Raw genomic sequence first — 24,613 nt, forward strand, 5'->3', positions numbered from 1 at the left:
TAAAAAACATTTAATTAAAAAACCCCTTAACGTGCGCTTCCTCCACCTCTCTGGGTTAATGAACCCGTCCTCAAGGTGGGCCCTTGAAAGGGCAGGAGGCCATAGCTGCGAGAGGGGGGAATCTCGTAGCTGCAGAAGGTCTAGCCTCGTATATAACATAATTAGACAGGGCCTTGACAAATTGTCTAGCCCTTTGGTTGTTTGGATTCAAAGATGGGCACTTTCATTCTTGCGGATGACTTGTGTAGCGACATGGAGTAAGACCATCCTTGTATTATCAATTGCATGTATCATTTTATGATGGTTGTGCTCCTCCTTAAAAAGGCAGGTTCAGCCAGTGGCAGTGGGGCATGGGGGTGGGGGAGAAGAGGTTGAAACTTGGATCCTTTGTTGTAGATGGTGACTTTTCCCTGTTCTGTGAAATTAATGGAAGAAATCCATTAATTTGCTGATGATGTTCAATTGGATATCTCCAGAAGAACTCTAATGGGCTATGCAGATTTCGGGTGTCTGGAGTTTGTCAGGATCTTGTTGAGCATAAATAGGTTCAGATCTGACCTGATTCAACCCATATTCTAAGATGGAGTTATTTTTGTAAACTGCACTATTTTATCAACAGAACAGTAATCTTATTTCTCAAAGGAATGAAAAGTAACTGAAATTAGCTCAACAGATGAATTTCTGCAGAGCACCGGTCATGATTATTATCCTTCTAATGTACGGTTGTCATATGTACATTTATAATAGATGTCTTTGTTATTTAAAAGCATTTAATCTTAACTAAGTTTATTATGATGGCATTAACATAATTAAGTAATTAAAAAGTCATTCAAAGTATTATAGTAATGAAACATATCCGATTGCAATCTTATATCAAATAAGCATTAATCATTGCTTGCATTTATTATCAGCATTGATCCATACTATATATTAAAAAACAAAGGTTTCCCTTGTCCAGTCATGTCTGACTCATGAAATGCTCCTCTGTTTCTTATCCAAGACAGCCAGCATTGTCTGAAGACTCTTTCCATGGTCATGTGGCCAGCGTAACTAAATGCCAAGGTGCACAAAATGCTATTACTTTCCCACCAAAGTAGTATCTATTTATCTACTTGCATTTGCATGCTTTCAAACTGCTAGGTGGGCCGGAACTGGAGCAAGAATGACAGCTCACCCCACTCAGGTATCAGCTGTCCACCTAGCAAGCTCAGCATCTTTAACCACTAAGCCAGGGGTGTCCAAACTTGGCAACTTAAAGACTAGCAGAGCTGGCTGGGGAATTCTGGGAGTTGAAGTCCACAAGTCTTAAAGTTGCCAAGTTTGGACACCCCTGCGCTAAGCCATCATGTCTCCCATACTATATTAACACTTCTATTATTTTTTTGAGTCTTACATTTACAAAGGAACCTGCATCAGGATTGTCCATTTCTTATTCCCTTTTTTTTCTTTTTATTTTCTTTCTTTATCTTCCCCCTTTCCCATGGAAAGTTTGATGGAACCAACTTAATATTGATCCTACTGTATTTCCAAATGTTGTTTCCGAATAAACAAAGTTGTGTCATAGGAGGAGTGTTTTATTTCCCTTGCCTCTCTTGCTTGTTTCCTGTATGAGGGAGATGCTATTCTCCCTGTCTCTACCACCAGTGAAAATAAGACTTAACTGTCAATATATGGCAGAGGCCAACTAAGTCTAGAGTACTCCCCATGTGACCAAGATGTGATGGCTGGTGAATCATCATTATAATAGATGTTTCTGAAAATCTGCAAACTACCCTTCTGGGAATTTGCTTCCTAGCAGTTCTATGTGAATCTTCGACTAGCTTAGAAAAGCAAAGCTCACTGATGCTTATAGCCGTTTTCCACTCGCTTGCCTTCCTGTTTAAAGACAAATCATAAAAGATAAAAAAAAATGCCTACACTATCAATTTGAAACCGGGATCCTTGAAGATGACTTGTCAGACTCATAAAGCACAGCTGCAATGATGGCTGTATTTGTAGCAATGCAATCTTACGGGGCCGTGTCGTACGGCTGCTGCAAAGTTTTGATGTCATATCAGCATATCTTCCACTTCACATGAGACAGGAAGAGATCCGCTTCTCATTCAGTTGTACACTGGATATTGCAGTGTATAATGTATTTCAGAATTGTTCAGGTGGAAAATTTGAAGGGACAACAACAAGACAACTAAATCTGGGATATAAAAACCCGGGCAATACAGAGAGAAGAAAAATAGTGCTACCTTTGCTTCCATCTAAAGGTTGTATGGATTTTCACATTCTGTGTCTTGTTAGCCCTGTGTCTGATGATCTGATTATTGAGCAATAATGTATGTGTGTGTTTCTGTCTAAATGAATATGCTTATGTTTAAATAATGATTGGCAACCAGTAATTCACAAACGCCACCTATGAATGATAATACAGTATTCCTGGCATCAAAAAGATTTGTTAAGACCACGGCTTCTAAAGTTCCTAGGAAGTGGCCATGAGGAAACATTGGGAGATACGATCTCAATATATTTGGAGAGTAACATCATGTTACAGTATCAAATAAGCCCTCATAGTTGAGGGCAAGCATCTCTTTTATCCAGCATTCTATTTTCTAAACTGATGAATCAGTGGCTCTTGAATTCCAGTTCAACTTGAATTTATTACAATCAAAGATCTACTTTAAAAAAAAAAAAAAACTCTCATACAAAATGCTAAAGAGGACTATCCTTTAAAAGAAAAAGAAATGCTAAATGAATTAATAGATCATAAAAGTTTGGATTTTTCATAATTTCTCAACAGAATAGGTCTCATGCAGAAACATCAGCTGAGCAAAATTTTGTGACCACCTTTGACTGATATGGAAACAAATTCCCTAATAATGCATTCATATATTCTCTCTGATCTACCTGCCTGTATGGTAATGAGCAGCTATATTAATTCATTTTGAAGCCATGTATAGAATAGACAACAAAGTAGCACACGGCCCGTTTCGTTTCTTTTTTAATCTACACTGTCAGTCTACTTTTTGAAGGTTGACATATTTTCCATTAGTAACCTACTTTATAGCAGTGGTTCTCAACCTCTGGTTGGAGGGCCCCTGTGGGGCATGTGTCATCACAAAGGGTTGTGAAGGGAATATTTGTTGCAATCTAGTGCTTTACCCTAGAGCTAAGTCTTGGTAGTCTGTGGTCATGGCCACCAAGAGTACTTAAAGGGGGTCCGTGCTTTATAAGACAAAGAAAGTAAGTGGAGTTATCATTTAAGCGGGGTGGGAAAAAGAACCAGTGCCCCTTTTAATAGGTATTTGACTTTCAGCCTTTGCTGTCACTGGACCAATGCACCCAATGGAAATGGAAAAGAAAACCCAACAATGCCACATTGTTGCAAAATATGGCAAAAAATGAAAAACAAAAGTTCACTTTTCTTCCCACAGGGTGAGTCAAATGTATTCCAGACAACAAAATGACTAGAAGTTGATTGTTAAGGAATTGAAATGACTAGCCTTTGCCTGCGATGATGACATTCTAGATTTCAATTGCAGCAACAACTCTTTGAGCCAACGAAGAGCACATACAGTAAAGCTGTTCAATCGAATATTAAGTCATTGGTCAGCCTTATGAGGTAGATCAGACAGAGAACACAATCAGGTGAGCTAATTTTACTTTATTAAAAGACTACATTAACAGACTCTTGCGAATCTGACTGTACCTCTCTCCAGTTGTCCTAGAAATTAGGAAAAATCTCTTGTGAGACATTAGCTATGCTCCCATTCCTTCTGGGGATGTGACTGCCTCTTATCTGACCAATGATGGAAATTAAAACCTAAGAGTGGATTTCCTTGGCTGCAACATTTCTCAATGAGGCATCTTGCAAAACAAAGGGCAGGGCATGAGTAATTGCAGCTAGTGACTGTAGAGAGACTTAGTTAGCTCCTGGGCTTGGCAATCCATGTTGGAGAGAACCGTTTATTTAGTGCTTGAATTGTGTCCCTGTTTCTTGTTTGTGATTCTTGACCTTTGGACTACTTGGTTTGGCATCCTGTGACTTTTAAAAAGTTTCAGGACTACACTATTGCGTGTTGGCTTCTCCTTGGCTCCCTTGGGGCAAACATTCTTTACTAGGCATTTGAATCATATTCTTCTTATTATTTATTTATTATTATTTTATTAAATTTATAGACCGCCCCCTCTCCCCGAAGGGACTCGGGGCGGTGTACAGACACCACATTAAAACCTAATATAAAATAGATACACTTAAAAACCAATTAAACTATAAGGCTGTACAGGGTAATAAAAGTTAAAAATTAGCTTAAAACAACCCCAAAAATTTAAAAGTACAGTATTGAGGGACTAGATCAGGATTAGGCCAGGCCCGCTAAACTAAACAAGTGGGTCTTGAGCATCTTACGGAAGGAGCGGAGATCTGTGGGTATCTGCCTGAAGTCCTGTGAATATTTCTGTTTCTCAAGTATTGTGTTTATGAATATGGGTCAGAAACCTTGAAACACAACACCATGCAGAAACATCACAATTATAAGCCAAGTTCCTAAAGGAGAATTTCTCTGATTTGGACAACCAGACAGTAATACGTGAAAATATCAGTCATATCTCTTGCTGGCCTAGTCAATTTATTCTGTAGTGAAGGAGGAACACCATAAGGCAGGGGTGTCAAACTCACGTTGTCACGGCAGTGTCATGTGACATATCACAGTTTTTTTCCCCTTTTGCTAAACTAGGTGTGGGCATGGCAAGCATGTGACATGCTCGTGGGCAGGGAGTTTTGATAGCCCTGCTCTAAGGCATTCTTCTGGACGAGTTTGCGTATTACCTGAAGTAATAATGTTCCTACAAAACATCAACCTCCCTTTCATCAAAGTTTGAATCTGATACTACAGGTGAACATCTTATATTTTAAGTTATCTGCAATCCAAAGAGACATCCTCTTATTTGTAAATTACCTGTAAATTACAGGTTTCTGTATGTGCATAAACCCACATTTAGATGCATTCTACTTCTGAATATGAAGCTAAATCAATTAGAATTATGAGACAAAGATAAAACCTATAACAAATTACTTTAACATTAGCTAACAAAGTTAGATTTATCAATTTTGTGAAGTAATGTTTCCTTCTGCTTGTCTTCCGTGTATTGTTTTCATTACTTGTTTGCTTCCACAAAGTGTTTTCATCACCACACTCACATGGACTCAAAACATGTCAATATTCTTCCAATCAACTAGCAGATGTGTATGGAATGAAAGCTTATGAACAGCTTCCATCCAAAATATTATTTTTAGATGATGGATGGAAAATTTGAAAACTCTGTTGGTATCATTGATCAGGATGCTCCTCTCGTACAATGAATTCCATGCATTTGTAATTCTGTCAATGACCCCCAGATAGGTATCTTTTTTCTTGAAAGTTCAATTTTAAGAATGTATATTCAGAGGCTTCCTGCTTGCTTTAGCACTGGGAGAGAATCTCCTATTAGTTTTTGCACACGAGATAAGTTGTTTTTAGAAACAGCCAAAACTGCCTAGGATTTGCTTGGGTTCAATTTGGAAGTTCAAAGAAGCTGTGCTGCTAACTGTCACTAAAAATGACATATTTACTTATGTAACTAATGTATATGCTTTCTATTCCCAAAGGTCCCGGATGGCTTATTAAAAATAAAGAACTGCTACATCTGAAATGGAAAAGATTAATGGGGGGGGGGGATCCTTCCTTTGGAGAAATCCAGGAGGACAGCTATAAAAATTTTCTGCTAACCAAAGGATGTGTGATTTCACAAAGTCATTTGCTTACTGTTGTAAGCACTAAGTTCACATGGTGAGCTATGGTTAACATATGTATCAATCAAGGAACAAGACATCCTTAGACCAAGTATTTACAATAAAGTATTTTATTATTTACAATGTCTAATTTACAAGCAGGCAACAACAGGCAAATGAATTGATTAAGAAGAGCAGCTTCAACCTACCTAGGAATGACCTGTTACCTGGATGATTAAAACTAGGTCATTCCTTCCACATCTGCCTATGCAAGCAAAACCATTTTAATTCTTCTTCTTATCACACTTAAATGAATTATTAAAATTCATTCCATATATCTCTATTGTGTCTTTAAAAAATAGAATGTGTGAATTAAGCAGAGTTTAATCGTGTGAAAAACTTCTTAAGCCTAGCTCAGGGTAGGATAAAGTTGTACACATACATTAAAACATTAGAAGGCAGCTTGCATAACTGCATTATTAGTGATCTCTTGTCCCTATGGCTCAAGAGAGGTGGCGGCTGAGAGTCGCATGCTCCTTAGATGTTCCTTTTTATACGAAGATTAGGAAAAAACATATTCTGCCAATAACTGCTAGGTATCCTGGCCGTTCTGACATTACCTATCTCCATTGGCTGCTTAAGGATAAACAGTCCATAACTAAGTGCAGGTGGCCAGATTCTGCACAGCAGCACTGGGGATTCATCACAAACATGTGTTTTCTCCACCATAACAATGCTGTATTACAATTATGGCAAACCCTTTGCACTGCTTAGCCACTTCTGTTTTAGTATTGAACCTACAATGGGCCACACAGCTTAGGGATTGCAACTATCTTATATTCAGACCATGTATAATTGACGCTGGATTTTATTACAGATTTTAGTTGTTATTTACTATTTTACTATTTTAGAAGTTTTAAGTGTATATATACTGAGTGTTTTTATTTGTTCTGGTCACTGGTCTAAGACTGTAATAATAATAAATTGTTGTTATTGTGTTCTCTGTATCAAGAATCCTCTACACTCCATCCTTGCACAGCAGGTAGAGGAAGAGTGACAACAAGGACTGGGTGTATATTCATATATCATGGTTGGCCAGGCCACTATTATTCTGCCTAAATGTCCCTTAGGAACTGTTTTATAGCCTTCCAGTTACACTCAAACCTTGTCAGTCATAGCACAGAACACAAGCTTCCCTGAAAGCTCATACAGGTATCTGTCAACTTGTCCTCAGCAATGGACAAGATGTTTCTCTGAAAGACACAGATGCGCCCTTGCTATTCATCTTTCCCACTGTAGAGAGATGAATTGGAGACATTCTCAATGCATTCATGGCCATCTAAAAGTTAACAGGTCCAGAATTAAAGTTGCTTGAGGATTTTATTCCACCTTCCAAATTAAAAATCTGAACTCGACCATAGCTAACTTTCAGATTACCTCTAGATTAGTGCAGTTCATGTCTTAAAATAAAATACTCAATTAATGTTTAAAATGTATTTTAAGATAAGGTATAATAAAATATTCTATTTAATAGGAAAATTTTATTTTGTAGAAAATTAAAAAGAAAATCCCACTTAAGTCTGTCTTAACAATGTGCCATTTTTTTTAAAAAAAATGCATACAATGCATAGAAGTGGATGGCCATTGAAAACTGACATAGACAGAAATAGACAGACCGTTCTGTCACCCTTAACCCAACATTATTTTGGATATGACATAAAGCATAATTCATTATGACATAATCAGCTTGTGCCATCCTGGTTTTAATGTTTCAGAATGAATATTGTGCTAATTTATTTGAAATCAATTCATTAGAGCTAAGCCAGTTTAAATGTGTATATTCTCACCCTTAAAGAGATATTGTGCCAGATCAGCAAACTATTGACCTTAAAACCATGGAATCCTAATTAAAGTGGTACCATAGCAGATAGAACGTGCATAACTAGGAGTGAAACAAATCAATACCAACTTGTAAGAGACAGGACATGCAATTATCGGCATATACAAATGCTAACTTTTTTCCCCCTTTTTTCCCAATTAAGAAAATAATTCTCTCCCCACCCCATTTCTCTCTTTTTGTGTGTATTCATGCACACCCATATATGACTTGTGATTTCAGAATTTTTTTTTCTTTTTGTTCAATGTCTAAATAAAATTATATAGCTAGCTAGATGAGATGACACCCCAGAAAAACTTTATACAAAATATCTGTCTATCTATCTATAACATTTCTGAACTGTCCATCTCCCTCAAAGGGAAAGACGTATTATACTGTGCATATTTAGAAGGAAACATGCATATACATAGATAATAGCAATAGCAACATCACTTAGACTTATATACCGCTTCACAGTGCTTTGCAGCCCTCTCTAAGTGATTTACAGAGATAGCATATTTTCCCCAACAATCTAGGACCTCATTTTGCTGAGCTTAGAACAGGGGTGTCCAAACTTGGGAACTTTAAGACTTGCTGGCTGGGGAATTCTGGGAGTTGAAGTCCACAAGTCTTAAAGTTCCCAAGTTTGGACACCCCTGGCTTAGAAGGAAGGAAGGCTGAATCAACCTTGAGCTGGTCAGGATTAAACTCCTCACATATCTCTAGAAGGAGACCTATTTTTCATTATCATTCCTTTTTATTTAAGAACCTAGCCTAAAGAAGGCCAAAGAATATTTATTTCAGCAGTCTGCCTGCAAATGGAAAGTCCACAAGCCTCCGTAGCGGAGACAAGCTGTGGGCTTCCACAACAATAGAGCTGATAAATGCATTGAGATAACACATATCCAAAATGAAACAGAATGAAGAAGCCTTACTACGTGAGAATTTGATGTGAGTGTCATGCCTTAGATCCACATGAAGTCTGTAATATTTTATGCAATAAGTAAGGAAAATGCTATTTTCCATTGAGAAGACTTGGTTGATCCCAGATTTTTTTTTCTTCTGGTGCATTTTAGAGGCATTTTTTTTAATGAACATTCTGAGTTGTATGAAACAGCTTTATATGTAGCAACAGGCCTGCAGGATTATCTCTTTAATTAGCCTTCATCTGCCTGGGCTCTTCCAGTTTTATTCCAGAGTTTCTAGCCAGCATTGATAACAATCCTGGAAGAGGTAAACGATTCACTTTTTGAGGATATCTAGGTTAAGAAAAAAGTTGCTTTAATACAGCACTTATTCTCAGTTAGATGGTTATGGATCTTTGAGAACTGCCATCAATCAAAGGAGAAAAGCCTAAATTATGTGGAATAAAGATTTATAGGAAACAATTTTAGCTATTGCTATGATAAACTAAGTCACTGAGCTGCAAAGATGCAAGCAAGACTATTACTTTTTCTTAAGAAAAAACATGTTTTTTTTTCCTCCATCTATCTTCGCTCTCTTTACCGTCTTAGTTTCATAGAAAGGAAAGAGCTAACAAAGTTGCAAAAATCTGCTCATTCAGAAAACCACATAAATCAAACCATTTCTAATATGTCTTGCAAGAGGGTCCAAGGTACAGCCCATTAGTAACTCCATCCCAGGAGATAACAAAGATGGCCTTTGAAAAGAGATTTTATGACACCGCAGGATATAAAGAGACACACTCTCTCATTTGACATTACTGTACTATGCCTTCCCATTTTCAAACCAATATCCCAGATGGTAAACACCTCATTCTAATGCAAAATTCCTTATGGTTCATTAAACCTGAGGGATGGAAAAGAAAGGAAAGCTGATGAAATTAAGGGACATGGATATAAATATTCTTTGAGCAAACAATGAATTGTCTTGCTTAAATAGGGCCTTCTTGCAGCTGCCAGGAAATGTGCAACTAATTCAAGGACATGAATGTAATAACAAAAGTAGAGACTTCATGAGCCCAGTCTCCTGAGCATTAACTTCTCACGTTGTGATCCACTTAGGAATCCCATTATGTCCCACCAAAATCCCATTCCCACGTATTCATGCCATCACTCTCTTTTCTTTGCTATCACTTCACATTATCATGGCCTGATGCAACTATGAAAACAGTCACAAAAGAAAATGATGTGTTTGCCATTCTTCTGCCAAATTGCATCAACATTAATAAACAATGGTACAGTGGTACCTCAATATTCATTGTTAATTGTTGCAGGAGGAATGATGAGTACCAAAAATGATGAGCACCAAACATATTTTTCCCATAAGAAATCATGTAGTGAGTCACAAGGTAGCCAAGTACGAGTACTGGGATAAAGTTTTCATGTCAAAATGCATTGAGTACCAAATCCAATGAGTTTCAAAGCAGTTGAGTACCAAGGTACCACTGTATATAGTTTGAAATACAACATTTTTGAAAATTTACTTCCTTCTTCAGGAGGTAATCAGAGTATTCTTATTTCTCTTTCTGTGAATTTCAGTTCTTAGTCCCTGACATTCTTATGTTTGTTTCCCTTACGATTTAACTGAAGTAGTTAAAGAAGTAGTTAAGGAAGAAACAAAAGGAAGTGAATACATTCCATAACTGTTGTCTAGAGGGAACTGTGGCTACATTACAAAATATGCGTACAGTTGTAGAAAGGTAAATGGCCACTGAGTAATAGTACTTCATCTTTTGATTTGTTTTCATTGTGTTCCAATTGCATCTTGGGATAATCTTCAGATAAGGTAAGAATATTGATTTATCCTTGATATTCTCAAGGTGCAAGAAGTTATTTCAAGAAATGTCACACTGGAAATTTCTTGCTTGATTGCCTTGTTTCATAGATATCTCTGCTAGTGCGTGGTAATATTGTGCATATTCGTAGTTGAATATTTTTTCTCTCTCTATGGAGATATAGCCTTGAGAACAAGATTAGATTGAATGAGTGGAAAACGCAAGGAACATTTTCAGGAAAACATCAGGATAAATCTTCAAACATAGAAAATGACTATAGGAAACTATAGGCTCCTTTACTGCAGTGTTTAAATCAGGGTTCCCTGCATTGGTCAATATCAACCCCTGAAGGTCAATGGCACTATCCAAGAAGTATTTGTTATTACCATTATACACAATAACATTATAGTAGTATTTGTTCAATTATTTTCATATAAGAAATGTTGGGCGGGGCAGGGAGTCAGTAAACCTAAAGTCCATTGAAGAAGTTGATGAGCTGAAGAGTTTGGAGATCCCGGGTTTAAAAAGAGGATAAGCAACATTAAGCAAGAATATAATCACTGCATCAATATGCAGATTCTATAGCAATCAGCCTAAATCAGGTGCAAGGACTTTTATCCCACCAATTTTACATAGCCTGATAAAACCCTTTGTGGGCTTCTACAGCTTATTTTATTAGAGGACATTTGACCTATTTTTCTATTTGTATCTGAGATTAAAACTACAGACTGTAAGCTTTTTTTTCAGAAGGCTAACACTTCTGCCTTTAAAAAAAAAAGTTGAAACCCTTCCTCCCACTCCTCATATTCTAGTCCTCCTTAGTTTCATAATATTATGTTTGGGTTGTGCATTGTTTTGATATATTTTTTTTCCAAACTCCAATTTAACTGGGATAACTTCCAAAACTAGAGTATATATGAAGTTTCCTGTGTTTTATTCTCTTTTGCACATTACCAATTCTCCTTCCCCTATTACTGATGTCTTCTAGTTAACTGATAAAAATAGAGAAAGAGACATATTGGTATGATTATATGTATCACTGTATTACAATGTTTGTCACATAGTCAACCAGAAGTTTAGACTGGATTTGGCATTTTTGTCCATCTATCAAGTACTTCCCAAGGATCTGGGATAGGCAGATATGGATGCTTGATGGTATTAAAGGGATTGTCACAGGATGTAAGCTGTTCCAAGTACAGCTGCCTTTTGCAATAGACAATAGTGATTTTGGTCAATTGTTATGATTATAAATGTACAAGAATGTGAAATCACAGCTGCCAATTCTTTAGTTGGTCTTAGCCTTCATACACATCAAGTTCTTTCCAAGAAGCTAGGATATCATAATATGTTGGTGCAGTATGTATGAGGTTCCAAGCAGTGTGGTTTTTTGTAATTGACAGATGGAAATTTTGTCAATTACTATTTGCTGTAGTACATTTACTGATGTATGTATTGACTCATGTCCATAGATACACCATCACAAATTAAATTTGAAATAATAAATTATGTGATTCCAATATTAATATGTTTGGTTGCCATCAGTCAGATATATAGTTTACTATTTACACCATTATGAATAACAGCAGCTGCAAAACAAAAATATTGTCAACCGTTAATAATGTACAAAATTTCAGTCTGAAAAGGATGCTACTGAAACACTTCTTTGCATCAAATGGCTAAATCAATTTGACACGCTGAATCAATACGCCTGAATCAATTTGACAATTCAACTTTTGTGTATCTCCACACATTTTTTATCAGATCTGATGATCTGAATCAAATTATATCTTGACTGATTGACGCACCACTAATTGCCATGAAAAGGATCTTAATTGAAATTGTCTGGATCCCCCCTCCTCCCGGTTTTATCAGTAGATTCATTGATATGTGTGGAGTTTTGCATAGCGGCCATTTTATATAACCAGCCTGTGGCATGCTTATTGAATGTGTGTGCACGTAGAGAAATCCTGAATTACAAATAAATTATAGACTATGGGGAAAAATGGGAGGTGACAGGAAAACCCCCCACAAGTGAATAACTTCCTGAAGTTTTTCTTTCTTGAAAAGTTGAAATGAATTTATTCTAAAGCATAGTATTTTGTCCCATCAGTTATTTTTTTTTTCATGAAGGATAAATGAGAGAACAGGAATAATCTTTGAGATTATTGCTAAGGATATGAGAAAACTTTCCTTCTCTATTATTATTACAGTTATTTGCACTTCACCAAAAAGTGGTATTGCATCTTTAGTGCATTTATCTACAGTATGTTCAGTTATAAATGGTAGAAAGGTAGAATTTTCTGAATTGCCTGCCTTATCCAAATATAAGTGTGCATTGTTCCATGCTGAAAATGCTAACCACATGTTGTCTTGCAAGATGCCAGGTTGTTCCTTTAATTTTTTTTAAAGATGAGACTTGCCCATTCAGTTTGATAAATGTGTTTCTAAGCTATTCACAGAAATAAAAAGGTAGACAGCAGCTGTTGAATGAACTATATCCACAAATTAATTAGACTACAAAGAGGGAAATCAGCAGTGAAATAAATGGGAGTTAAGCTTAGTTATCTTGGAGAAAATATAGGAGTCCAAAACAACGTAATAAAAAATCTAGGTAAGCATGACTATCTCTTAATGATCAATAGTGATCAAAAGAAGCCATACAAATATTGGGGCCATACAAATATTGCACACCTTGACAATAAGGCCCCAAAGAGTTTCCTTCATTCCAGCTGTAACTTGACATAAGATCATGATGTCAACGCTCCAATGATGCAATAAGGAATTTGTGCCACTTGCATCATGTCACCTGAGATCATGATCATGTCACCTGCATGGCAAATTGCATAGATCAAGGTTTGTCCTGCTTGCTTCTGGACAAAGGTATCCATCATTCCATTCCATTCTCTTTTAAAACAAAGGCAACAGTTCTTTCTGCTGCTCCATAAGAAAAGCATTAAGTGACAAAGGCAACAGTTCTTTCTGCTGCTCCATAAGAAAAGCATTAAGTGAAGTTGCTTTTCTCTAATGCATCTCTCAATCACTGAGAAACCTGTCTAACTGTTTTAGCCCCTTTACAAGCTCTTGCTTCTAATGGAAAGTCAGGAAGCCAGCATAATGGTATGTGAAAATGGGAGACTTGGACGACTGGAGCATGGGATGCAGGCTGGACAACTGATGTAGAAAAGGTGTCCCAGGGTGGGCGTGGGAAACATTTCAGAAGTGAGCCTCCCTGGTTTTCTGGAGAGTAAAAGGACAAGAGAAGAAAAATGCTTTCAGCCTTGCAAGATTCTGTTAATGTAGTCTTACAATAAAGATAATGCTATTATTCCTGGTTGCTCTTCTTGTGTAGGTTACCTCGCAGGGCTAACAATCAGGGAGACTAAGTTGCTGTGAAGGGGGATTAACATTGAAAAGTATGATCACCACCATTTCTATTGCAATTAATTTAATAATCTAAACCTACTGGGGTTGAGAAGTGGAGTAGGCAGAGAGAGAAAGACCCTTCTCTTTAGCTACAAATATCACATGCTTCAGGAATCCCCCAAATATTGATATTCACTGTTTTGCTCATTGGCCCCTGTTCCGCGATACGGTTAACTGTTGGAAAAGCAACACTGGGTTTTGCCTTAGGATTGCAATCCCAAACTGCTTAAATGCAAAATTCTGGAAATTAATGAGGCCAAGCTCCAAGGACAAGCTCACGATTTTAGCTTGCATTATTTAAAGTAACTTGCAAAGTGGGAGAAAAATAAAATGTACTTTCTGTAGCACCCTACAGCACCAACTGTGCAGCAAACAAAATTAAATAAAAACAAGAGAGAGAAAATAATTAGGCTTTGCCCTGTGGTGCATTTCACCTGCAAATCTCAAAGCATTTGGAGATGATAATGAATAAAAACTCCATCCCCTATCGATAGTTACTCCTGGATGTAATAGACATGGCAAGCAAAGCTTAAAGAAAGGAGATGGAATGGATTCATGAGTGTGTGTGTGTGTGTGTGTGTGTGCACGCGTGCGCGTGCACGTGCACAACATGGTGGTCTAGAGATAAAGCTCTCACAACCAGGAGTCTGTGAGTTCAATCCTAGGTATATATATTATTGTATATCAGCCAGAGTTGATCTGGGAGGAAGATGGGCAGTTCAAAAATGTGAAAAATAAAATTGAATGAAGTGTAATGCATGGATCCTAACTTAAGCCACAGTTTCCCTGTGCTTGCACTGTACTTACGTGAAAATTTAGCATAATCAAAATTGTGCTAAATTGGACTACTCAATTTTCCCACGTACAGTCAGTCTCAAATGTACTCAGAATTGTTCTCTAGTGTTTGAATTTATATTCTGCTAAGGGATACCAGATATTTGTCATCTTGTTGAAAAAAGCTGAAAAGCCTTGCATCATTGTTTATTGATCTTTCAAGGGGGGATGAACTTACTCTTCTAGCTAGTTCTACATACAGAAAAGCCAGTGTCATGCTTTGGTATGCTGCATAAAGAATAATTAACCTTCCAACCCATGACCGCTGCTAGAATTAAGCGGTTATATTAGGAATTTAGTACAGGTTTCATGTCCAAAAAAGGCTGTATAGAGTGGAATTTGGGGACTTATTTGCAGGGTGTTGTTCTAAGAGTTCCATGAAAGAGAATACAAAAGAATTGCAAGACTGAAATTAACACTTTTCCTATTCTGTAGTTCAAAAATGTATGTATGTTCTACTAAGTATAGAAAACATTCATTGTTAATTCACCATGTGGATTCTATTCTATATGTGTTTGTGTGTGTGTTGGGAAAAAGAGGGAGGAAGGAGGGAGGGAGGGGAGGATTGCCCAGCCAGCATTTTTATATATCTTACTGCTTTGGAGTAGATCACCTACTTGAAAACAAACATAACATGCAGATGATCCTTCACTATCAAGTATTAGTAAGAAAACACTAGTTTTCTGATTAGGAATAGCTGTGTGTGTGTGTGTGTGTGTGTTATCTAGAATCCTAAAATGCTTAAAAAAATAAAACCGGGGATAGCATCAAGACCAATTCTTTGTTTAGTGTAAGAATCTAATGGAAGCAGGCAATAATAATAATAATAATAATAATAATAATAATAATAATAATAATAATAATAATAATAATAATAATAATAAATATATATTTCTTAGCCGCACCCTCTCCCGAAGGACTCGGGGCGGCGTACAATAAAACATATGAAATAAATATATAGACAAGACATACATATAACAAAGACATATACCAAGACATTGTACAAGGAGGAGGTGGGCTGATGAATAAAAACAATTAAAAACACAATGTTTAAAAACCCCTAAATAATTGAATACAATTAAAATACCCAAATAAAAACCCGTCAGGAGCGATATAGTTAGATCAAAGTTGAGCCAGGCCAGCTACTTGGAATAGGTGGGTCTTGAGCTTTACACGAAAGCAGCGGAGGTCAGAGGTATTCCTAATATCCGGGGGGAGGTCATTCCACAGGGCTGGGCCCGCCACAGAGAAGGCTCTACTCCTAGGCGCCGCCCCTCGGCACTGTCTGGTGGACGGCACCTGGAGGAGACCCTCTCTGTGTGAGCGGATTGGTCGCAGGGATGTATGGGGCAGAATACGATCCCGCAAGTAACTAGGTCCTGAGGACTGAAAACTAAGCAAAATATGATGCATGGGTTTGTGCATTCTCAAAGAAATTCAATAGATACAACCATCTCCATGTAAAAGCATCAATATCCCCTTGTGATTTACCTATTAAAGCAGGGAAACTGTTGGGGAGTGGAATGGGGGGGGAGTGTATCAACCTTAATTTGGAAGACTAGCATGGAAATATACAGAGTTTTAAGCCCTGACTTAAAAAAAAAGAATAAAAAGTTTTAGTTAGTAGATAACTAATGTAGGAAACACGGATTTATGAGTTAAAATGTGCCTTATGGCATTTGATAGAATACATGTACCTAGGTTTTCTTAGACATTGATTTTTATTATTTTACTTTCTTGGAGGGGCTTCAGCTAAAAAAAATAATAATTTGAAATCCCAGCTGGGCTTGTTGGTTGAATTAAATAACTGTTAGCCTGATTCCTCCCAAAACAGAACATTGTGTTTCCTTTACTAAATTTCCAACATGGTACAAAGTGAGAAGCGGTTGCTTTACAAGAATTGATCACTAGTATTAAAATATAATTTTACTCTGAAGGTATTGTTTGCAGCTGCCAGGTTCACCAATCCAATGGTACATTGAGATTAAATTACAAGAAAAACAGAATAAGTGGCTTCTGCAGAATTACAGCCTCTGAAATCAATTAAACCTACGGTGATCACACATCCTTTGTCATAAAGGTCAGCCCTTCATTTCAGAAAGCTGCTCTTTAGACTCATTTGTTTTTTTCAAAAACTCACTTCGTTTTTCTTTCTTTTGGTTATGCAACTTTTACCTACTAATGGTAGTGCCAAATGCCACGCTTTTCACATTGCTCAAAGAAATATCTTCCAAGGGTGACAGAGTCTAGAGTTAGAAAGAGAAATGGTTCTCTTGAGATGTCTCAGATTAACATGGTTTGGTCCAGTTGCCATGATTCAAACTTTAGACACCTTTGGCTTGGATGATTGGAGTATTTATCAACATATTACAATCCACTTTGGGGGGAAATCTCTGAAGTTGGTGTGGCAAGAGTTGGTACATTGTGATGACTCTCTGCCTAACTTATTTTGCTCTGACTGATGAAGTTGCTGGGTTGAGCAACAAAAGCATCAAATTGACAAAAATTGGTCCAGCTGCCCTGAAGTCTTTAAGAAGATGTTGGATAGCCATTTGTCTGAAATGGTATAGGGTTTCCTGCCTAGGCAGCGGGTTGGACTAGAAGACCTCCAAGGTCCCTTCCAACTCTACTATTGTATTGTATTGTATTGTATTGTATTGTATTGTATTGTATTGATTCAACCTTTTCACACCTTTGATCTGGATGATTGAGTTTTCATTGACAAATGGTCCTCTCATTTGTCTCTGACTTTTACCCAAACTGGCAGGTTCTAAGCTTCCTTTTTGCTTCTTTAATGTTTTCTCATCATCTGGTATATATATTTAACATGCATCCATCAACATAAGTAGATCCTCATCTGTCTAGCTGTTTCTATGTTAAGTGAGCATTTTTTTTGATGAATTATATGAAATTATCTTCATACATAGGGTGGGAAGGATAGATATAAGCTTGAAAAAGGAAATGTGGGGAAAACCAAGACAGACTTATCAGGCTAGAAAAGAGATATCTCAGAGGTCAAAAAAGTCAAGATGGAGGCAGAAACAATGTCCTAAAAGCCCAATCTCCTTTTGTGAGTGATCTACTATGTGACAGACATAAAGAGGAACATGTCTTCAATCTCACAATCACAGGTGCTGTTTTGACACTTTTTGCACATCTATATATTTGGACTTAAACCTGAACTCAAATCTGTGAATCTTCCACTATATATTTTGCTGCTGTTCCTTTTTTTAAATTTCATACTTACTGGTTCACCATGTTAAATATATAATCTGACATGTTCTAATGTATGTAGAGAACAGTGGCATACCTTACATTTTGGGCTGTACATATCTGCCTAATCTTAATATAAGAGTTTGTGATCTCATCTAGTTATATTTGCAATAAGTTGGACTTGATACCACTAGCTCAGAATACCAATTTAGAAAACTGTAAAGATTGGAGACATGGTGACTCAGTGGCTAAGGCACTCAGCTTGTCCATTAGAAAGGTCAGCAGTACAGCAGTTCGAATCCCTAGCACCACATAACAGAGTGAGCTCCCATTCCAGCTTCTGCCAACCTAGCAGTTCGAAAGTATGTTAAAAATGCAAGTTAAAAAAATAGGAACCATCTTTGATGGGAAGGTAACAGTGTTCCATGCACCTTCAACATTTAGTCATGCTGGCCACATGACCACGGAGACATCTTCGGACAACGCTGGCTCTTTTGCTTTGAAAGGGAGATGAGCATCACCCCCTAGAGTCAGAAACGACTATCATGTATGTGCAAGGGGAACCTTTACCCTTACCATAAAGACTTGGAATTTCCAAAAATCATTCTCAAATAGTAAATGTGAAGCAATTCCTATTATGATGTAGATGAAAGAAGATTTAGATAGATGATTCAAAATTGTCCTGAGTATTTAGGTAAAGACAAACACAGTTAAGAGGAATATAACTCCAAGTCTGATTTATATTTCGAGAGGCCTTCCAATATTTATTTCATAACATTTCTCAAACAAATTTGAATTAATTCCTTTGACAATGTTACTTCCTTTGTGAAGATATTTTTTCTGTGCACATTGCAACCATCTGGTAAGAAAACTGGCTCTAACTTTCTACTTTAGCTTATTATGTTATATTTATGTTAGCTTATTCTAGCAATTATACCAGTTTAGATTACATACTGGAATAACAATAATAACAAGCTCATTTTTGACCACAACTTGAGAGTTATTACCTGAACCCATTGAAATCTTGAAAGGACAGATAGATGTTAAATTGACATTGGTTTAGTTCAGAATGCTCAGATTATCTAATTAACAAATATATGTTAATGGATCTGTGTTCATCAGTACCAGTCGGAGGAAATGAAATATTTGGCAAAGTTGCATAAAAATCAGATTATGTCAGCAAAAGTCACAATCAGGAAAAAAAAAGCATATGTTACAAATATAGTACATAAACTAAGAGTAGGTTACGATACTGACATAGTATAAAAACATAGAAAAAATATGTTTATGTTACAATAATTGTGGATTTTCAGGGCAGTTTTAAAAATAACTTGCTGAGAATTTAGAGCAGGGGTGTCCAAACTTGGGAACTTTAAGACTTGTGGACTTCAACTCCCAGAATTCCCCAGCCAGCATAGCATAGCTGGCTGGGGAATTCTGGGAGTTGAAGTCCACAAGTCTTAAAGTTCCCAAGTTTGGACACCCCTGATTTAGAGGGAACTGTCAGTCTTCCCAGGTAAACCATACAAGAAACACGACCAAATGAGCTAATTCTACTTCAATGTAAGCAGGCGTGGGATTCAACCGGTTCACACCAGTTCAGGCCAACCGGATGTTAATTTTGCATCTGGTTTGCCGAACTGGTTGTTGCAAGGACTGGCTGGCCCTGCCCACCCTGCCCCACCCCTCCCAGAAGTCTCCATGTTCATCATGACAGATAAGTGCGGGCCTGCGTGGAGGCTCTGGAAGAGCAAAAAATAGGCCTCCCGGAAGTCTGGAAATTGACCCATTTCTGTCCTCTGTAGGACCATTTTTGCCCACCCAGAGGCTCCAGAAAAGCCTCCAGAGCCTGGGGAGGGTGGAAACCACCCCCTGCCATACTTCAGGAGGCCATGTAGGCCATGCCCAACATGGCCACACCACCCAGCGACTGAGCAGAGAACTGGTTGCTAACATTTTTCAATGCCACCCCTGATGGTAAGGCTACATTAACAAAACATTGCAAATTTGAAAGTACAAACCTCCCATATCCTACGAACTTAAAGGCTCTTTCTCTATCCATTATGCAGCTTCTAGCTATGCCTTCTCTTATCTGACTGTTCCCTAGGGAGCATCTGATGTCCCTGTCATGCCATTACAGGAACTGAATTATCTTAGGCGGTAAGGACATGGAAAAGCCGTACAGGAGCCTGCACATCACTAATGACAGTAGATTTCCCTTTGCCATTAAATAAAACCTTTGTGAATTTAATGGGGAGCCTGTAGAAAAATCGGCTCAGTAGATGAGTCTCTGTGGATGTACATGCAGGAGATAAGCGAAAGGTTGAGGGGAGAACTTGCTACCGATCCTTTCTACATTTTGTTTTCTGTTTTTTTACAACTGAACATCAATTGTATTCATAGGGGCATGACAATGAGGATAAAAATCTTCACAGTGAACCAAATCATTAATACATAAAAGGAGCAGCTGCTACAATATTCACTGCTGCAGATTTTATAAACCAAAACCCCAGGAAACTGAATGTTCCATATATTTTTTTTACCATGAGTGCATCGGAATGGCTGACTACCTAGGCTTCACTTCTCTGCTGGTGTTCTCTAGAACTGCTTCACTCCTTCTATGCACCCATTCACAGAATACTTAGGTTCCTACTGGCATTACATCTTCATCCATGATTCCAGCTGCATCTTCTGTAGCAGCTGTGATCGTGGAAACGGTTGCCATCATATACTCCGATTCTCACATGGGGCATTGTCAAAACATTTGCAAGAGCTGGAACATCAGTCCATTGGCTCAGTTGGATTCCTATTTGTCATGCTTTCCTGAACGCTTAGGATGGATTGCTAGAATTAAAATATAACGCAGAACGTAACATAGAGATGACTTGCTGAATTAAATTCAAGCAACTGATTAACTCTGGCTGCAGAATCTCAATCCACTCTTTTACAGCAGCTTTGGAAAACATATAGGTTCAGACAGTGGTGAACATGGATTAAATAGCAGAACGAAACATGAAACAAAACCCATAAGGAATTAGCGACTGTTTTGTTTTGTTTGTGCTTCACCATTTGATGTTGGTAACGATAAACAAAAACAATGACCAGAACTTGTGAATTCAAAAGTAAATATATTCATAGATGTCTGAAGACAGGAAACAGTTCATGAATACGAATTTTCCTACATATGTTTTCCTTTGTATGTTCTTTCGCATAATAGACTTCATTAGTTAAATTGCAAGCGCACAAAACAAAAAATAGAGAAGCTTGTGGACATATGTAGACTTAAATTGAAGGTGATTTAACAACAACAACAACAACAACAACAACAACAACAACAACAACAACAACAACAGAGGGACATATCCTGTGATACGATTTGTCTTCAGCCACTCAATAATACCAATGAAAGGGAGGGACTTGAAGAGAAATCAAGGGAAGGTTAAACATCATTTCGTAATCCAGTTTCTTGATTGGTCATCCAACCATCAATGTTTTTGCCAGGTCCTTTTGACTTCCCCTTCCTGTTTTCTCCCACACCTATTGGCCTGTTTCCTGTTCCTTGTATATTTTCCCCATGCATATCTCCAATTTGCTTTCTCCTTCTAACAGCGGAAGAATTTGGATTTCTAGGTGAATCTCAACACCTGAGTTTACAAGGGATGTCTTGCATGAACCTTATCACATTGTGTGAACTCCAAGATTAGTATTGTCCCGAGTGATGGGATTTTAGCCAGAAATGGATAAATGCATGCATGAAACTAGTAAATATACTGGAAACGTGAAGATAAAAGCACTATCAGAAATGATCCTGTTCCATAATCATGTCCCATTCCTTATGTCAGAAAAGATGATATGGAGATATGGAGAACAGCAACTGATATGGGAGCTGCCACTCTTGACTACCAGTGAAACAACAAAGCAGAAACAACAATGCAGTTATGTGAAGCACTTATTACCTTATCTGTCCCTTGCAATGTCCTTGATAGAGTGGGAGGTCAGTTATTTTGCCAGCAGCTATTGGATCAAATGTGATAGAAATCCATTATTTTGCCACCTGAACATACTATTGTAGGAATTGTATTTTTTAAAAATGCTATTTCTGAGCCTCTTTTCCTCTAAAACAATTCTTGGGGAAAATATTTTTTGGTGCAAGGATTATACATGTCATCTCTTAAAATAACAGTTTTTTTTAAAGAAAATTAACAGAACTGTTTCTATTCTCATCAGAATTGTGGCACAGTCACATCAGCTGCTCTGTGCAAAAAAAAAAGCTGCATGAGTAATGGAAGAAATCTGATTTAAATGGGAGAAAAAAGCAATGAATTATGTTTCCCTAGTGGAATATATACAGAGCCTTTACTGTTCCTGATATTGTCGAACAACATAAGAAATAGCAATACCACTTACACTTACCGTATATTTCACTTTACAGTGCTTTACAGCCCTCTCTAATTAGTTTACAATCTGGGTCCTTGTTTTACCCCGCTGGAAGATTGAAACAGCCTGGTGAGATTTGAACTGCCAAATTGCAGGCAGACAGCAGTCAGCAGAAGTAGCCTGCAATACTGCATTCTAACCACTGCACCACCGAGGCTCAACACGTTCTTTTAACATCCCTCAATATTAATTATGTTGGCTGGAGCTGTCAGGAAGTAAATTTCAACAACATCTGCAGGGTATAAATGAAGATAACACAGGTAATCTTCAACTTATGATTGGTTGCTTACTGACCATTTGAAGTTATCCCTGGAACTACTTATGACCTAGATTCAAAGTTAAGATGGCCAGCCCCCAGCCCCTGCAGTCACATGATTGAATCTTGGGTGCACATCAATTGTTCCACATTTCTAACCATTTTACAGCATCTTGTGGTCATGGTTTTCCCCCAAAACTGCCATTTACTCCCTCTTTTCTGCAAAAATGTTCATTGCAAACAATGGATCTGCTTAATGACCACTGTGTTTGCTATACAACCATTGCAAAAAAGACAATAAAATTGAGCACAGTCACATGGTAACCTGCTTAATGACCGGCATGACCTACAACCACAAACCTCAATTCTGGTTGAACATCAAGGACATCCTGTAAGTCTCACTGTAGTTATCTGTCTGCATGAATTCAGACTTTTAGTAAGCATGAATATATGCAGAAAAGAAGACCACATCAGTTTCTTCCCATTTTCATTCTCGTCTTTGAGTTAATAACTATTTTTCCCACTCATGCGTAAAACTACCAATATTTATTTCAACCAGTTCCTCTAAAGGAAAGTATGATACTTCTTCATTCTCCATCCCATGAAGAGCTGAAGGCAATAGCACTTAGACTTATATACCGCTTCACAGTACTTTACGGCCCTCTCTAAGCAGTTTACAGAGTCAGCCCCCAACAATCTGGGTCCTCATTTTATCGACCTCGGAAGGATGGAAGGCTGAGTCAACCTTGAGCCTGGTGAGATTCGATCTGCCAAACTGCTGGCAGCCGGTTATCAGCAGAAGTAGCCTGCAGTACTGCACTCTAACCACTGCGCCACCGCGGCCTCAATGAATGGAAGAAGGCACATTTTGGACAGCCCCATGAAAAGGTGGAATGGGACAATCCTTAAACAATATTTTTGGTATCTTTTTGTTTAGTGTCTTCCGTTTTTGGTGTCTTAACTCATTAAATTCCTTGGAGTCTGCTTTCAAGAAAGTTCTAAAGACCAAATTATTTATTTAAGTATTTCCCTGAATATACCATGATTCGGGCTGAGATCTAGGAGCAATTGAGAACTTAAGTGCATTGGCTTATTATTGGATTTATTGTTTTGTGTCTTTTATGTAAACCACTCAGAGAATACTTATAGCTGACTTAGACACATTTTAAATAGCAATGAAAGTTTAGAAATGACGTGAATAGCAATCTTTCTTTCTTTCTTTTTTTTAAATGATGTTTTTACTTGCCTGGCGTTTTGTGTGTATTTCTTCCAGGAAATATATATGCTATTAATCCTGATCTAACACTTCCTGACAGATGGCAGGTAGGAAGCAAATCTGGTAGGGCTGATTGCTATTAGATGCAAAAATTAGCTGCAATACCTTCAAACCATCCCATGCTGGCTATACTGACAATCTGAAAAGATTTAGATAATGCCTGGCCAAGCAAGTTAAAGGATATCAGACCAAAGCAGATGATTCATTCTAAAAAAATTAATGGATCCAGTGCACTGTCATCTGATAGAATGAGCAGTTCCATACCTCAGGGAAATCAATCCCTGTTTTATATCTTATTTGCAGGAATGAATGCCCTAATGGAACTTCATTTCCTGAATATATGGATTTTTTTCTTTTTCTGAATGCATTACTTGAACAATCTGTGTTGCTACATATAACTGAAGGCAATAGGATTTTTTTTAAAAATAAATAAATAAAATAAATAAAATCCTGGACTGAGCTGATTATGCACCCTGGGTAAAAGCAATGTGAAGAATGGAAGAAGGAAGAAGCAGCATTCGATACTGCTGTGTGTATAATGCATTAGGTAGATATTGGGAAAGCTAATGGTAAGAGGTATCTAATAACAGGCTGGTTTAAGAGATAAAATTGGTGTGTGTGTGTGTGCATTTTGGGAATAGTAATTAGGGAAATAAAGTAAAATGTAGTTGTAAATGTAGCCTAAAAGAACCAATATGTTGGGTACTGGGAATACCAGGCAGTGATACAAAGAAATTGAGTACCATGAAATCAGTGAAAACCTTAATTCAGTGAATTAAGGTTTTCACTGATTTCAAAATCGA

At 37.5% G+C, this 24,613-nt stretch overlaps 1 protein-coding gene across 3 annotated transcripts in view; it reads right to left on the reverse strand.

Annotated features, from left to right (window-relative positions):
- LRRTM4 (leucine rich repeat transmembrane neuronal 4) overlaps positions 1-24,613 on the reverse strand; it is a 382,034-nt gene that overhangs the window by 240,945 nt on the left and 116,476 nt on the right. The window contains exon 3 of one of the 3 annotated variants that reach the window (XM_081960773.1): positions 13,539-13,608. The exons of the other annotated variants lie outside the window; for them this stretch is intronic. Coding sequence (XP_081816899.1) covers positions 13,585-13,608 — 24 coding nt within the window. The 3' untranslated portion in view covers positions 13,539-13,584. Of the gene's footprint in view, positions 1-13,538; positions 13,609-24,613 lie in introns of those variants that run through there. 3 annotated transcript variants of the gene reach the window in all.

The sequence above is a fragment of the Natrix helvetica genome (assembly GCF_964273705.1).
Source record: "Natrix helvetica genome assembly, chromosome: 8".
Classification (NCBI taxonomy): domain Eukaryota; kingdom Metazoa; phylum Chordata; class Lepidosauria; order Squamata; family Natricidae; genus Natrix; species Natrix helvetica.